Source organism: Salvelinus namaycush, chromosome 4 (genome assembly GCF_016432855.1).
Source record: "Salvelinus namaycush isolate Seneca chromosome 4, SaNama_1.0, whole genome shotgun sequence".
In the NCBI taxonomy this organism is placed as follows: domain Eukaryota; kingdom Metazoa; phylum Chordata; class Actinopteri; order Salmoniformes; family Salmonidae; genus Salvelinus; species Salvelinus namaycush.
This window is the reverse complement of record NC_052310.1, coordinates 57501532-57516045: the sequence shown is the minus strand read 5'-3', so window position 1 is coordinate 57516045 and position 14514 is coordinate 57501532. Positions and strand designations below refer to the sequence as shown.

The 14514-nt window shown below is 48.0% G+C and overlaps 1 protein-coding gene across 1 annotated transcript in view; it reads right to left on the bottom strand.

The window, feature by feature from the left end:
• Positions 1–14514, bottom strand: part of LOC120045932 (CUB and sushi domain-containing protein 1-like) — a 346822-nt gene that overhangs the window by 68791 nt on the left and 263517 nt on the right. Inside the window, exons 35-36 of the mRNA XM_038990858.1 lie at positions 3479–3603; positions 2934–3030 (exon numbers count right to left, since the gene is read on the bottom strand). Coding sequence (XP_038846786.1) covers positions 2934–3030; positions 3479–3603 — 222 coding nt within the window. The remainder of the gene's footprint in view (positions 1–2933; positions 3031–3478; positions 3604–14514) is intronic.

The following is a 14514-nucleotide window of genomic DNA, read 5'->3' as shown; positions in this document are numbered from 1 at the left end:
CAACTCCATCACAGGAGGTTGGTGGCACCTTAAATTGGGAGGATGGGCTCGTGGTAATGGCTGGAGTGGAATAGGAGGAATGGTATCAAATACATCAAACACATAATTTCCATGTGTTTGATGCCATTCCATTTGCTCTGTTCCAGCAACTGAACTCCATAGTTGCCTGACCTTTGGAAAGCCTGTTGTCATGACACTAGCAGAGTTCATTACAGGCTTGTAGAAGGCATTGTTTGAGACATGGGCACATGAATCTCCATTGGGAGGTACAAAAAAGGTTAATCCCCCATTCCCCCTGCAGAAGACTCCCTTCTTACTCTCCTGCTGGGGAGACCAGGCTAACAGATATGCACATTTTACATGTACATTTTAGTCAGTTTTGGAGTTGCTCTATCCAGAGCAACTTACAGTTAGTGCATTCATTTTAAGATAGCTAGGTGGGACAACCACATTTCCTCAGTTATAGTAATGAAGTAGCTATCAGCAAAGTCAGTGCTAGTGGGAGGGATCAAGTGTGAGTGGCATATATATACCAGTCAAAAATGTGGACACACCTACTCATTCAAGGGTTTTTCTTTATTTGTACTATTTTCTATATTTGAGATACTTCAAAGTAGCCACCCTTTGCCTTGATGACAGATTTGCACACTCTTGGCATTCTCTCATCCAGCTTCATGAGGTAGTCACCTGGAATGCATTTCAATTAACAGGTGTGCCTTGTTAAAAGTTAATTTGTGGAATTTCTTTCCTTGTTAATGCGTTTGAGACAATCAGTTGTGTTGTGACAAGGTAGGTATGGTATACAGAAGATAGCCCTATTTGGTAAAAGACCAAGTCCATATTATGGCAAGAACAGCTCAAATAAGAAAAGAGAAACGACAGTTCTCATTATTTTAAGACATAAAGGTCAGTCAATACGTAAAATCTCAAGAAATGTTAAAGTTTCTTCAAGTGCAGTCGCAAAAACCATCAAGCGCAATGATGAAACTGGCTCTCATGAGGACCGCCACAGGAAAGGAAGACCCAGAGTTACCTCTGCTGCAGAAAATAAGTTCATTAGAGTTACCAGCCTCAGAAATTGCAGCACAAATAAATGCTTCACAGAGTTCAAGTAACAGACACATCTCAACATCAACTGTTCAGTGGAGACTGTGTGAATCAGGCCTTCATGGTCGATTTCCTGCAAAGAAACCACTACTAAAGGACACCAATAAAAAGAAGAGACTTGCTTGGGCCAAGAAACACGAGCAATGAACATTAGACCGGTGGAAATCTGTCCTTTGGTCTGATGAGTCCAAATGAGATTTTTGGTTCCAACCACTTTGTGAGACACAGAGTAGGTGAATGGATGATCTCCGCATGTGTGGTTCCCACCGTGAAGCATGGAGGAGGAGTTGTTATGGTGTGGGGGTGCTTTGCTGGTGACACTCTCAGTGATTTATTTAAAATTCAAGGCATACTTAAACAGCATAGAAACCACAGCATTCTGCAGCGATACGCCATCCCATCTGGTTTGTGCTTAGTGGGACTATCATTTGTTTTTCAACAGGACAATGACCCAACAACCCTCCAGGTTGTGTAATTGCTATTTGACCAAGAAGGAGAGTGATGGAGTGTGGCATAAGATGACCTGGCTTCCACAATTACCCGACCTCAACTCAATTGAGATGGTTTGGGATGAGTTGGACTGCAGAGTGAAGGAAATGCAGCCAACAAGTGCTCAGCATATGTGGGGGGAAAAGCATTCCAGGTGAAGCTGGTTCAGAGAATGCCAAGAGTGTGCAAAGCTGTAATCAAGGCAAAGGGTGGCTACTTTGAAGAATCTCAAATATAAAATATATTTGATTTCTTTAACACTTTTTTGCTTACTACATGATTATATTTGTGTTATTTCAAAGTTTTGATGCCTTCACTATAATTCTACAATGCAGAAAATAGTAAAATAAAGAAAAACCCTTGAATGAGTAGGTGTGTCCGAACTTTTGACTGGTACTGTATATATATATTTTATTTATTATTATTATTATATTTTTGCACCCATTCTCACATCCACAATTTACATCTAAGGATGTGTAGTTTTGACCCACAGGAGTACATCCTAAAAGGCCAAAGATAGGAAATCTTGAGAACTTTAAACCTGCCATGGTAATCTCCCACAGTTTAACACGCCCACTGGGCTAACACCTATCAGTTCTCATTTAGCATGATCGGGTTAGGCTAAAGGAGGACAGACTTAAGTCAAGACACCCTCCGCCCACTGGTGCACCAGGCATGTGAGTTCAGGGTTGCTGAGTTCCCAACTGTCCCCAATGTAGATGTCAATCATTAGCTTCTTCCCCAACTGGCCTCGCTTACTGACTCATTTAAAATGACGTACACACACTGAAAATCATGAACTAGTGGATCTAGTCAAGATTGATAAACCCAAACATTTGCCAGACAGGGGAAGTTTCCTCTATTTTCTATTTTAATAAGGCCCATATGTATCACTGATCATGCCTAATACAGCCATAGCATTCAAAATCTTCATTAGATAGCATACACAGCTGTTAAGTTGTGGGAATGCTGTTACTAGAATTAACATAGAGGCAATGAAGGCCAAGATGACAGCCAACTGGATCTCAAAAGGTCTCTGGAGCTGATACTGTTAGTCATCCAACATGAAAATAGGGACATTGGTCTGCTGTGTAAAAGATGGCACAGAAAAGTATTGGAGCCAAATCAATGTTCAGTCCCCTGGAGGAACTACGGAAGATAAAAATGAGTGGATTTCATTTTACTGTGGTCTTCAAAATTAAAGGCCTGTAAGAATTCTGTAGAACACATGAAACCTAATTCGGAAGAAGTATTATATTGCACACAGATATGATCTCTCAGATAGAATGAAGGGGAAACTTGCGGTTCAATGCGTGATTAAGTGATCCAATTTCCACCTGAAAAGCTTCCAAGTTTAGGAGCTGTCATGTCCCGTCCATCATAGATTTCCAAGGAATCCCAATTGTGCTCGGTGGCAAAGCTCATCACCTGGATCTGCAAAATAAATGAAAATAAATAGAGTGACAAAAATGATGTACCTGCCTTCTCTCTGAAAGGACAAGCATTTGTGATGGTTAGTTGAGAGACTGGTGTTTTTTATCGAGGGGAAGTTTTCTTTCCTGCTAAAGCATTATAAACATAAACCCAGGTTTTATACTGTTCCTTTGTAAGAAAAATTTCAGAAAAAAAGTTGGTCTCATTGTGGCACGATCAATAGCGATAGTAATTCAGCTGTTTTTTTGTGTGCTTTTAAACTACTTCTGTTGGCAGCAGGTCAAATTTAAACCTACGTAGCCAGTCTAATTTTATTTTCTTCTCAGTAGGATGACTGGCGGTTAATATTTGCTACAGCCTGTCACTCAAAATACATTTTCCCTATCTTCTCTCTGTCAGAGGAACTTATTGCTTTTGATGAGTTCAAACCTGACCCTTTTGTACTTGCCTGAATCCCAGCTCCTTCGGTGACAATGATTTTCCACACACAGTTCAAGCTGTTCCCATAGGGTTCTGGGAATTCCGGGGAGAGGATTGTGCCTCTTCTCTCTGTCAGATTACCGCTGCATGGAACTGGGGAGCGAAACAGAGGGGAAATTAAAATCACACTGAATGGGGCACATGCCAGGTTCCTGTACACATGGTGAGACAAGACAACCAGGGTAAATTTGAATCATTTCTATGCAGAACATTATTGTGACTAAAGAATCACCTCACTCACCAATATCTTAGTATGTTTATGGTAACTTAGCAATGTAAAAATAATGACATATCTATTACATATTCTGTATGTTCTTAAAGAGAAATTCCACCACATTTCAACCTCATATTCATCATTATTTCCAGCACCTTATGTCTACATATGTGAAAACGGTGCATTCTTACGTTTTGTAGTAATTAATAATCTCAAGCACCATACTGGAGTCTACAGTCGTGGCCAAAAGTTTTGAGAATGACACAAATATTAATTTTCACAAAGTCCGCTGCCTCAGTTTGTATGATGGCAATTTGCATATACTCCAGAATGTTATGAAGAGTGATCAGATGAATTGCAATTAATTGCAAAGTCCCTCTTTGCCATGCAAATGAACTGAATCCCCAAAAAACACTTCCATTGCATTTCAGCCCTGCCACAAAAGGACCAGCTGACATCATGTCAGTGATTCTCTCGTTAACACAGGTGTGACTGTTGATGAGGACAAGGCTGGAGATCACTCTGACATGCTGATTGAGTTCGAATAACAGACTGGAAGCTTCAAAATGAGGGTGGTGCTTGGAATCATTGTTCTTCCTCTGTCAACCATGGTTACCTACAAGGAAACACGTGCCGTCATCATTGCTTTGCACAAAAAGGGCTTCACAGGCAAGGATATTGCTGCCAGTAAGATTGCACCTAAATCAACCATTTATCGGATCATCAAGAACTTCAAGGAGAGCGGTTCAATTGTTGTGAACAAGGCTTCAGGGCGTCCAAGAAAGTCCCGCAAGCGCCAGGACCGTCTCCTAAAGTTGATTCAGCTGCGGGATCGGGGCACCACCAGTACAGAGCTTGCTCAGGAATGGCAGCAGGCAGGTATGAGTGCATCTGCACGCACCGTGAGGCGAAGACTTTTGGAGGATGGCCTGGTGTTAAGAAGGGCAGCAAAGAAGCCACTTCTCTCCAGGAAAAACATCAGGGACAGACTGATATTCTGCAAAAGGTACAGGGATTGGACTGTTGAGGACTGGGGTAAAGTCATTTTCTCTGATGAATCCCCTTTCCGATTGTTTGGGGCATCCGGAAAAAAGCTTGTCCGGAGAAGACAAGGTGAGCGCTACTATCAGTCCTGTGTCATGCCAACACAGTAAAGCATCCTGAGACCATTCATGTGTGGGGTTGCTTCTCAGCCAAGGGAGTGGGCTCACTCACAACTTTGCCTAAGAACACAGCCATGAATAAAGAATGGTACCAACACATCCTCCGAGAGCAACTTCTCCCAACCATCCAGGAACAGTTTGGTGACAAACAATGCCTTTTCCAGCATGATGGAGCACCTTGCCATAAAGCAAAAGTGATAACTAAGTGGCTCGGGGAACAAAACATCGATATTTTGGGTCCATGGCCAAGAAACTCCCCAGACCTTAATCCCATTGAGAACTTGTGGTCAATCCTCAAGAGGCAGGTGGACAAACAAAACCCCACAAATTCTGACAAACTCCAAGCATTGATTATGCAAGAATGGGCTGCCATCAGTCAGGATGTGGCCCAGAAATTAATTGACAGCATGCCAGGGCAGATTGCAGAGGTCTTGAAAAAAAAGGGTCAACACTGCAAATATTGACTCTTTGCATCAACTTCATGTAATTGTCAATAAAAGCCTTTGACACTTATGAAATGATTGTAATTACAGTGTGTCACGTTCCTGACCTGTTTTTCCTTTGTTTAGCTTTGTTTAGTTGGTCAGGACGTGAGCTGGGTGGGCAGTCTATGTTATTTGTTTCTTGTTTAGGTTCATTGGTTAATTAGCCTTATATGGTTCTCAATCAGGGGCAGGTGTTTGACGTTTCCTCTGATTGAGAACCATATTAAGGTAGGTGGTTCACACCGTTTGTTTGTGGGTGATTGTCTTCCGTGTCAGTGTTTGTACCACACGGGACTGTTTCGTTTGTTTAGTCTGTACCTGTTCGTGCGTTCTTCGTTATATGTAAGTTCACATGTTCAGGTCTGTTGACGTCGTTTGTTGTTTTGTATAGTTTGTCAGTGTTCTTCGTTTCGTCTTCTTTAAAATAAATCAAACATGTATTCTCCACAAGCTGCGTTTTGGTCCGATCCATGCTCCTCCTCAGACGAGGAGGAGAACAATCGTTACAGAATCACCCACCAATCAAGGACCAAGCAGCGTGGGAAAAAGCAGCAGCAGCGATCGCAGGATTTCTGGACATAGGAGGAAATACTGGACGGTAAAGGACCCTGGGCACAACCTGGAGAATATCGCCGCCCTCGTGAAGAGCTGGAGGCAGCGAAAGCCGAGAGGCGGTGGTATGAGGAGGCAGCACGGAAGCGAGGCTGGAAGCCTGTGAGTCAAGCCCAAAAATTTATTGGGGGGGGGCTACAACGGAGTGTGGCTACAACGGAGTGTGGCGAAGTCAGGTAGGAGACCTGCACCAACTCCCCGTGCTTACCGTGGAGAGCGAGAGTACGGGCAGACACCGTGTTATGCGGTAGAGCGCACAGTGTCTCCTGTACGTGTGCATAGCCCGGTGCAGTACATTCCAGCTCCTCGTATCTGCCGGGCTAGATTGGGCATTGAGCCAGGTGCCATGAAGCCGGCTCAACGCGTCTGGTCTCCAGTGCGTCTCCTCGGGCCGGCATACATGGCACCAGCCTTACGCATGGTGTCCCCGGTTCGCCAACACAGCCCAGTGCGGGTTATTCCACCTCCCCGCACTGGTCGGGCTACGGGGAGCATTCAACCAGGTAAGGTTGGGCAGGCTCAGTGCTCAAGGGAGCCAGAACGCCTGCACGGTCCGGTATATCCGGCGCCACCTCCCCGCCCCAGCCCAGTACCACCAGTGCCAACACCACGCACCAGGCTTCCAGTGTGTCTCCAGAGCCCTGTTCCTCCTCCACGCACTCGCCCTGTGGTGCGTGTCTCCAGCCCAGTACCACCAGTTCCGGCACCACGCACCAAGCCTCCTGTGCGTCTCCAGAGTCCTGTACGCCCTGTTGCTGCTCCCCGCACTAGCCTTAAGGTGCGTGTCCTTAGCCCGGTACCACCAGTTCCGGCACCACGCACCAGGCCTACTGTGCGCCTCAGCCGGCCAGAGTCTGCCGTCTGCCCAGTGCCGCCTGCACTGCCCGTCTGCCAAGAGCCGCCTGTGCTATCCGTCTGCCCAGCGCCGTCTGAACTGCCCGTCTGTCCCGAGCCGGCAGAGCTGCCCGTCTGTCCCGAGCCGTCAGAGCTGCCCGTCTGTCCCGAGCCGTCAGAGCTGCCCGTCTGTCCCGAGCCGTCAGAGCTGCCCGTCTGTCCCGAGCCGTCAGAGCTGCCCGTCTGTCCCAATCCTTCCAAGCCGCCCGTCTGTCCTGAGCCGCTAGAGCCGTCCGTCAGTCAGGAGCCGCTAGAGCCGTCCGCCAGACAGGAGCCGCTAGAGCCGTCCGCCAGACAGGAGCAGCCAGAGCCGTCCGCCAGACAGGAGCAGCGAGAGCCGTCCGCCAGACAGGAACAGCGAGAGCCGTCCGCCAGACAGGAGCAGCCAGAGCCGTCCGCCAGACAGGAGCAGCCAGAGCCGTCCGCCAGACAGGAGCAGCCAGAGCCGTCCGCCAGACAGGAGCAGCCAGAGCCGTCCGCCAGACAGGAGCAGCCAGAGCCGTCTGCCAGACAGGAGCAGCCAGAGCCATCAGCCAGCCATGACCAGCCAGAGCCGTCAGCCAGCCAGGAGCTGCCAGCCAGCCAGGAGCTGCCAGAGCCGCCAGCCAGCCAGGATCTGCCAGAGCCGCCAGCCAGCCAGGATCTGCCAGAGCCGCCCGTCAGCAAGGATCTGCCAGAGCCGCCCGCCAGCCAGGATCTGCCAGAGCCGCCCGCCAGCCAGGATCTGCCAGAACCGCCCACCAGCCAGGATCTGCCCCTCAGTCCGGTGCTACCCCTTGGTTTAGTGGGGTTGATATGGAGGGTGGTTGTGGTTAGGAGGCCACGGGGGCGATTAAGGAGGCGGGAAAAAACATTGTTTAAGTCGGGTCCACGTCCCGCGCCAGAGCCGCCACCACGGACAGACGCCCACCCAGACCCTCCCCTAGAGTTTTAGGTGATGCGCCCGGAGTTCACACCTCTTGACACTAGGGGGGCGCCATTTCGACTTTGTAAAAATTAGTTCCCAAATTAAACTGCCTCGTACTCAATTCTTGCTCGTACAATATGCATATTATTATTACTATTGGATAGAAAACACTCACTAGTTTCTAAAACCGTTTGAATTATTTCTCTGAGTGAAACAGAACTCATTCTGCAGCACATTTCCTGTCAGGGAGTGAGATTTCAGAAATCGAGGTCCCTGTTCTGAGGTCAGTTTATAAGTCCCCATGTAAGCCATCGGGCTACATGCACTGCATACGCCTTCCTCTAGATGTCAGTAAGCGGGGAGAATTTGAATGGAGTGGATTGCGCAATCTGGGGCCCTATATAAGACCGTGGAACGGAAGTACCGTTCTTTTCAACGGGGCGCCTGTCGCAGCAGGGACAACACAGTGGCCTCCTGCAAAGCTTTCGTTTTAGCAGTTCTATATCTCCGGTCATGTTTTTATTCGTTATAGTTGTTAAAGACATCATAAGGTAGTTAATTTAAACCGACTTATAGCAGTTTATATCAGTTTATTGCGATTTTCCTGGATTTCTTTGTGATGCGCTTTCACGAGTTGGACACCTCTCCAGTGGGTGGCTATCGTTAGCTGCTATTTCCACATGAGAAGAGGACATCTTTCAACCAAAAGACGATTGTTCTGGAGAAAGGACACCTTGCCCAAGATTCTGATGGAAGCTCGGCAAATAGTAAGCAATCTTTATGTTGTTAATTCGTATTTATGTTGACAAATGTCAAATAATAATTCCGCCATGAATTTCGGTGCGGTCTCGCTTTAGCGCACGCTGTATGCTGAAGTAACGTTAATTTTAAAAATGTAACACAGCGATTGCATTAAGAACTAATTTGTCTTTCATTTGCTGTCCAACTTGTATTTTTTTGTCAAGTTTATGAATAGTTTTCGATTAGAATAGGTGCCTCTCCAAGATGGCGCCGGACAGATTGCTTGAAGTTTTGGCCACTAATCACATTGTATAACCACGATTTGTGCCGCTAAATATGCACATTTTCGAACAAACTCTATATGCATTGTGTAATATGATGTTATAGGACTGTCATCTGAAGAATTCGGAGAAGGTTAGTGAAAAAATTAATATATTTTGGTGGTTTATACGTTATCGCTATTTTTGGCTTGAATCAATGCTGTTGTGATGTTTGCTATTGTGGTAAGCTAACATAACGCTATATTGTGTTTTCGCTGTAAAACACTTAGAAAATCTGAAATATTGGCTGGATTCACAAGATCTGTGTCTTTCATTTGCTGTACGCTGTGTATTTTTAAGAAATGTTTTATGATGAGTAATTAGGTAATACACGATGGTCTCTGTAGTTATTCTAGTCGCTTTGGTAAGAGTTGTGATGGTGGCTGCAATGGTAAACTATGATTTATACCTGAAATATGCACATTTTTCTAACAAAACATATGCTATACAATAAATATGTTATCAGACTGTCATCTGATGAAGTTGTTTCTTGGTTAGTGGCTATTTATATCTTTATTTGGTCGAATTTGTGATAGCTACTGATGCAGTAAAAAAATGGTGGAGTAAGAAAAGTGGTGTCTTTTGCTAACGTGGTTAGCTAATAGATTTACATATTGTGTCTTCCCTGTAAAACATTTTAAAAATCAGAAATGATGGCTGGATTCACAAGATGTGTATCTTTCATTTGGTGTCTTGGACTTGTGATTTCATGAACATTTTATTATATGATATCCCTGTGGCTTTAGGCTAGGCTATGCTAGTCAGCTTTTTTGATGGGGGGGATCCCGGATCCGGGTTTGTGAGGCGTTAGAGGTTAAGGGGGGGGTTCTGTCACGTTCCTGACCTGTTTTTCCTTTGTTTAGCTTTGTTTAGTTGGTCAGGACGTGAGCTGGGTGGGCAGTCTATGTTATTTGTTTCTTGTTTAGGTTCATTGGTTAATTAGCCTTATATGGTTCTCAATCAGGGGCAGGTGTTTGACGTTTCCTCTGATTGAGAACCATATTAAGGTAGGTTGTTCACACCGTTTGTTTGTGGGTGATTGTCTTCCGTGTCAGTGTTTGTACCACACGGGACTGTTTCGTTTGTTTAGTCTGTACCTGTTCGTGCGTTCTTCGTTATATGTAAGTTCACATGTTCAGGTCTGTTGACGTCGTTTGTTGTTTTGTATAGTTTGTCAGTGTTCTTCGTTTCGTCTTCTTTAAAATAAATCAAACATGTATTCTCCACAAGCTGCGTTTTGGTCCGATCCATGCTCCTCCTCAGACGAGGAGGAGAACAATCGTTACACAGTGGGGCAAAAAAGTATTTAGTCAGCCACCAATTGTGCAAGTTCTCCCACTTAAAAAGATGAGAGAGGCCTGTAATTTTCATCATAGGTACACGTCAACTATGACAGACAAAATGAGGAAAAAAAATCCAGAAAATCACATTGTAGGATTTTTAATGAATTTATTTGCAAATTATGTTGGAAAATAAGTATTTGGTCAATAACAAAAGTTTATCTCAATACTTTGTTATATACCCTTTGTTGGCAATGACAGAGGTCAAACGTTTTCTGTAAGTCTTCACAAGGTTTTCACACACTGTGTCACGTTCCTGACCTGTTTTCCATTGTTTTTGTATGTGTTTAGTTGGTCAGGGCGTGAGTTGGGGTGGGCATTCTATGTTATGTGTTTCTATGTTGGGTTAAATGTGTTGCCTGATATGGTTCTCAATTAGAGGCAGGTGTTTGACGTTTCCTCTGATTGAGAACCATATTAAGGTAGGCTGTTCTCACTGTTTGTTTGTGGGTGATTGTCGCTGTGTCTGTGTTTTGTTGCACCACACGGTACTGTCTCGTTCGTTCATTCGTTTTTCCTGTTCGTGCGTTCTTCGTTTTTTGTAGTTCACAAGTTCAGGTCTGTTTAATGTCGTTTGTTGTTTTGAAAATTATCAAGTGTTTTTCGTGTCAGTGTTCGTCTTGTTTAATTAAATCATTATGTATTCATCGCCCGCTGCGTCTTGGTCCACTCTCTCAACGAAAGACGACCGTTACAGAATCACCCACCAACGAAGGATCAAGCAGCGGGTTAACGGGCAGCAGCAACAGCGCAAGAAGGAGGAATGGACATGGGAGGAAGTTTTGGACGGCAAGGGTTGCTACACATGGGAGGAGATCCTGGCTGGAAGAGATCGCCTCCCATGGGAACAGCTGGAGGCAGTTAGGAGAGCAGAGGCAACTGGAGAGAGGAACCGGCGTTATGAGGGTACGCGGCTAGCACGGAAGCCTGTGAGTCAAGCCCAAAAATGTATTGGGGGGGGGGGGGCTACAAGGGAGTGTGGCGAAGTCAGGTAGGAGACCTGCGCCAACTCCTCGAGCTTACCGTGGAGAGCGAGAGTACGGGCAGACACCGTGTTATGCGGTAAAGCGCACGGTGTCTCCTGTACATGTGCTTAGGCCGGTGCGGGTTATTCCACCTCCCGGCACTGGCAGGGCTAGATTGAGTATTGAGCCGGATGTCATGAAGCCGGCCCAACGCATCTGGCCACCAGTGCGTCTCCTCGGGCCGGCATACATGGCACCAGCCTTACGCATGGTGTCCCCGGTTCGCCTACATAGCCCAGTGCGGGTTATTCCACCTCCCCGCACTGGTCGGGCTACGGGGAGCATACAACCAGGTAAGGTTGGGCAGGCTCAGTGCTCAAGGGAGCCAGTACGCCTGCATGGTCCGGTATATCCGGCGCCACCTCCCCGCCCCAGCCCAGTACCATCAGTGCTTACACCACGCACCAGGCTTCCTGTGCGTCTCCAGAGCCCTGTTCCTCCTCCACGCACTAGCCCTGTGGTGCGTGTCTCCAGCCCATTACCACCAGTGCCGGCACCACGCACCAAGCCTCCTGTGCGTCTCCAGAGCTCTGTTCCTCCTCCACGCACTAGCCCTATGGTGCGTGTCTCCAGCCCATTACCACCAGTGCCTACACCACGCACCAAGCCTCCTGTGCGCCTCCAGAGTCCTGTGCGTCCTGTTGCTGCTCCCCGCACTAGCCTGAAGGTGTGTGTCCTTAGCCCGGTACCTCCAGTTCCGGCACCACGCACCAGGCCTACAGTGCGCCTCAGCCGGCCAGAGTCTGCCGTCTGCCCAGCGGCGCCTGAACTGCCCGTCTGCCCAACGCCGTCTGAACTGCCCGTCTGCCCAACGCCGTCTGAGCTGTCCGTCTGCCAAGCGCCGCCTGAACTGCCCGTCTGTACTGAGCCTTCAAAGCCGCCCGTCTGTACTGAGCCTGCAAAGCCGCCCGTCTGTACTGAGCCTTCAAAGCCGCCCATCTGTCCTGAGCCTTCAGAGCCGTCCGCCAGACAGGAGCCGCTAGAGCCGTCCGCCAGACAGGAGCCGCTAGAGCCGTCCGCCAGACAGGAGCCGCTAGAGCCGTCCGCCAGACAGGAGCCGCCAGAGCCGTCCGCCAGACAGGAGCAGCCAGAGCCTTCCGCCAGACAGGAGCAGCCAGAGCCTTCCGCCAGACAGGAGCAGCCAGAGCCTTCCGCCAGACAGGAGCAGCCAGAGCCGCCAGCCAGCCATGAGCAGCCAGAGCCGCCAGCCAGCCATGAGCAGCCAGAGCCGTCAGCCAGCCATGAGCAGCCAGAGCCGTCAGCCAGCCATGAGCAGCCAGAGCCGTCAGCCAGCCATGAGCAGCCAGAGCCGCCAGCCAGCCATGAGCAGCCAGAGCCGCCAGCCAGCCATGAGCAGCCAGAGCCGCCAGCCAGCCATGAGCAGCCAGAGCCGCCAGCCAGCCATGAGCAGCCAGAGCCAGCCAGCCAGGATCCGCCAGAGCCAGCCAGCCAGGATCCGCCAGAGCCAGCCAGCCAGGATCCGCCAGAGCCAGCCAGCCAGGATCCGCCAGCCAGTCCGGTGCTGCCCCTCAGTCCGGAGCTGCCCCTCAGTCCGGAGCTGCCCCTCATTCCGGTGTTGCCCCTCATTCCGGTGTTGCCCCTTAGTCCGGTGCTGCCCCTTAATCCAGTGGGGTTAATTTGGAGGGTGGCCATTTGGAGGAGGCTACGGAAGCGGGGATTGACTATGGTGGGGTGGGGACCACGTCCGGAGCCGGAGCCGCCACCGTGGACAGATGCCCACCCAGACCCTCCCCTAGACTTTGGTTGTGCGCCCGGAGTTCGCACCTTGAGGAAGGGGTTCTGTCACGTTCCTGACCTGTTTTCCATTGTTTTTGTATGTGTTTAGTTGGTCAGGGCGTGAGTTGGGGTGGGCATTCTATGTTATGTGTTTCTATGTTGGGTTAAATGTGTTGCCTGATATGGTTCTCAATTAGAGGCAGGTGTTTGACGTTTCCTCTGATTGAGAACCATATTAAGGTAGGCTGTTCTCACTGTTTGTTTGTGGGTGATTGTCGCTGTGTCTGTGTTTTGTTGCACCACACGGTACTGTCTCGTTCGTTCATTCGTTTTTCCTGTTCGTGCGTTCTTCGTTTTTTGTAGTTCACAAGTTCAGGTCTGTTTAACGTCGTTTGTTGTTTTGAAAATTATCAAGTGTTTTTCGTGTCAGTGTTCGTCTTGTTTAATTAAATCATTATGTATTCATCACCCGCTGCGTCTTGGTCCACTCTCTCAACGAAAGACGACCGTTACACACTGTTGCTGGTATTTTGGCCCATTCCTCCATGCAGATCTCCTCTAGAGCAGTGATGTTTTGGGGCTGTTGCTGGGCAACATGGACTTTCAACTCCCTCCAAAGATTTTCTATGGGGTTGAGATCTGGAGACTGGCTAGGCCACTCCAGGACCTTGAAATGCTTCTTACGAAGCCACTCCTTCGTTGCCCGGGCGGTGTGTTTGGGATCATTGTCATGCTGAAAGACCCAGCCACGTTTCATCTTCAATGCCCTTGCTGATGGAAGGAGGTTTTCACTCAAAATCTCACGATACATGGACCCATTCATTCTTTCCTTTACACGGATCAGTCGTCCTGGTCCCTTTGCAGAAAAACAGCCCCAAAGCATGATGTTTCCACCCCCATGCTCCACAGTAGGTATGGTGTTCTTTGGATGCAACTCAGCATTCTTTGTCCTCCAAACACGACGAGTTGAGTTTTTACCAAAAAGTTCTATTTTGGTTTCATCTGACCATATGACATTCTCCCAATCTTCTTCTGGATCATCCAAATGCTCTCTAGCAAACTTCAGACTGGCCTGGACATGTACTGGCTTAAGCAGGGGGACACGTCTGGCACTGCAGGATTTGAGTCCCTGGCGGCGTAGTGTGTTACTGATGGTAGGCTTTGTTACTTTGGTCCCAGCTCTCTGCAGGTCATTCACTAGGTCCCCCCGTGTGGTTTTGGGATTTTTGCTCACCGTTCTTGTGATCATTTTGACCCCACGGGGTGAGATCTTGCGTGGAGCCCCAGATCGAGGGAGATTATCAGTGGTCTTGTATGTCTTCCATTTCCTAATAATTGCTCCCACAGTTGATTTCTTCAAACCAAGCTGCTTACCTATTGCAGATTCAGTCTTCCCAGCCTGGTGCAGGTCTACAATTTTGTTTCTGGTGTCCTTTGACAGCTCTTTGGTCTTGGCCATAGTGGAGTTTGGAGTGTGACTGTTTGAGGTTGTGGACAGGTGTCTTTTATACTGATAACAAGTTCAAACAGGTGCCATTAATACAGGTAACGAGTGGAGGACAGAGG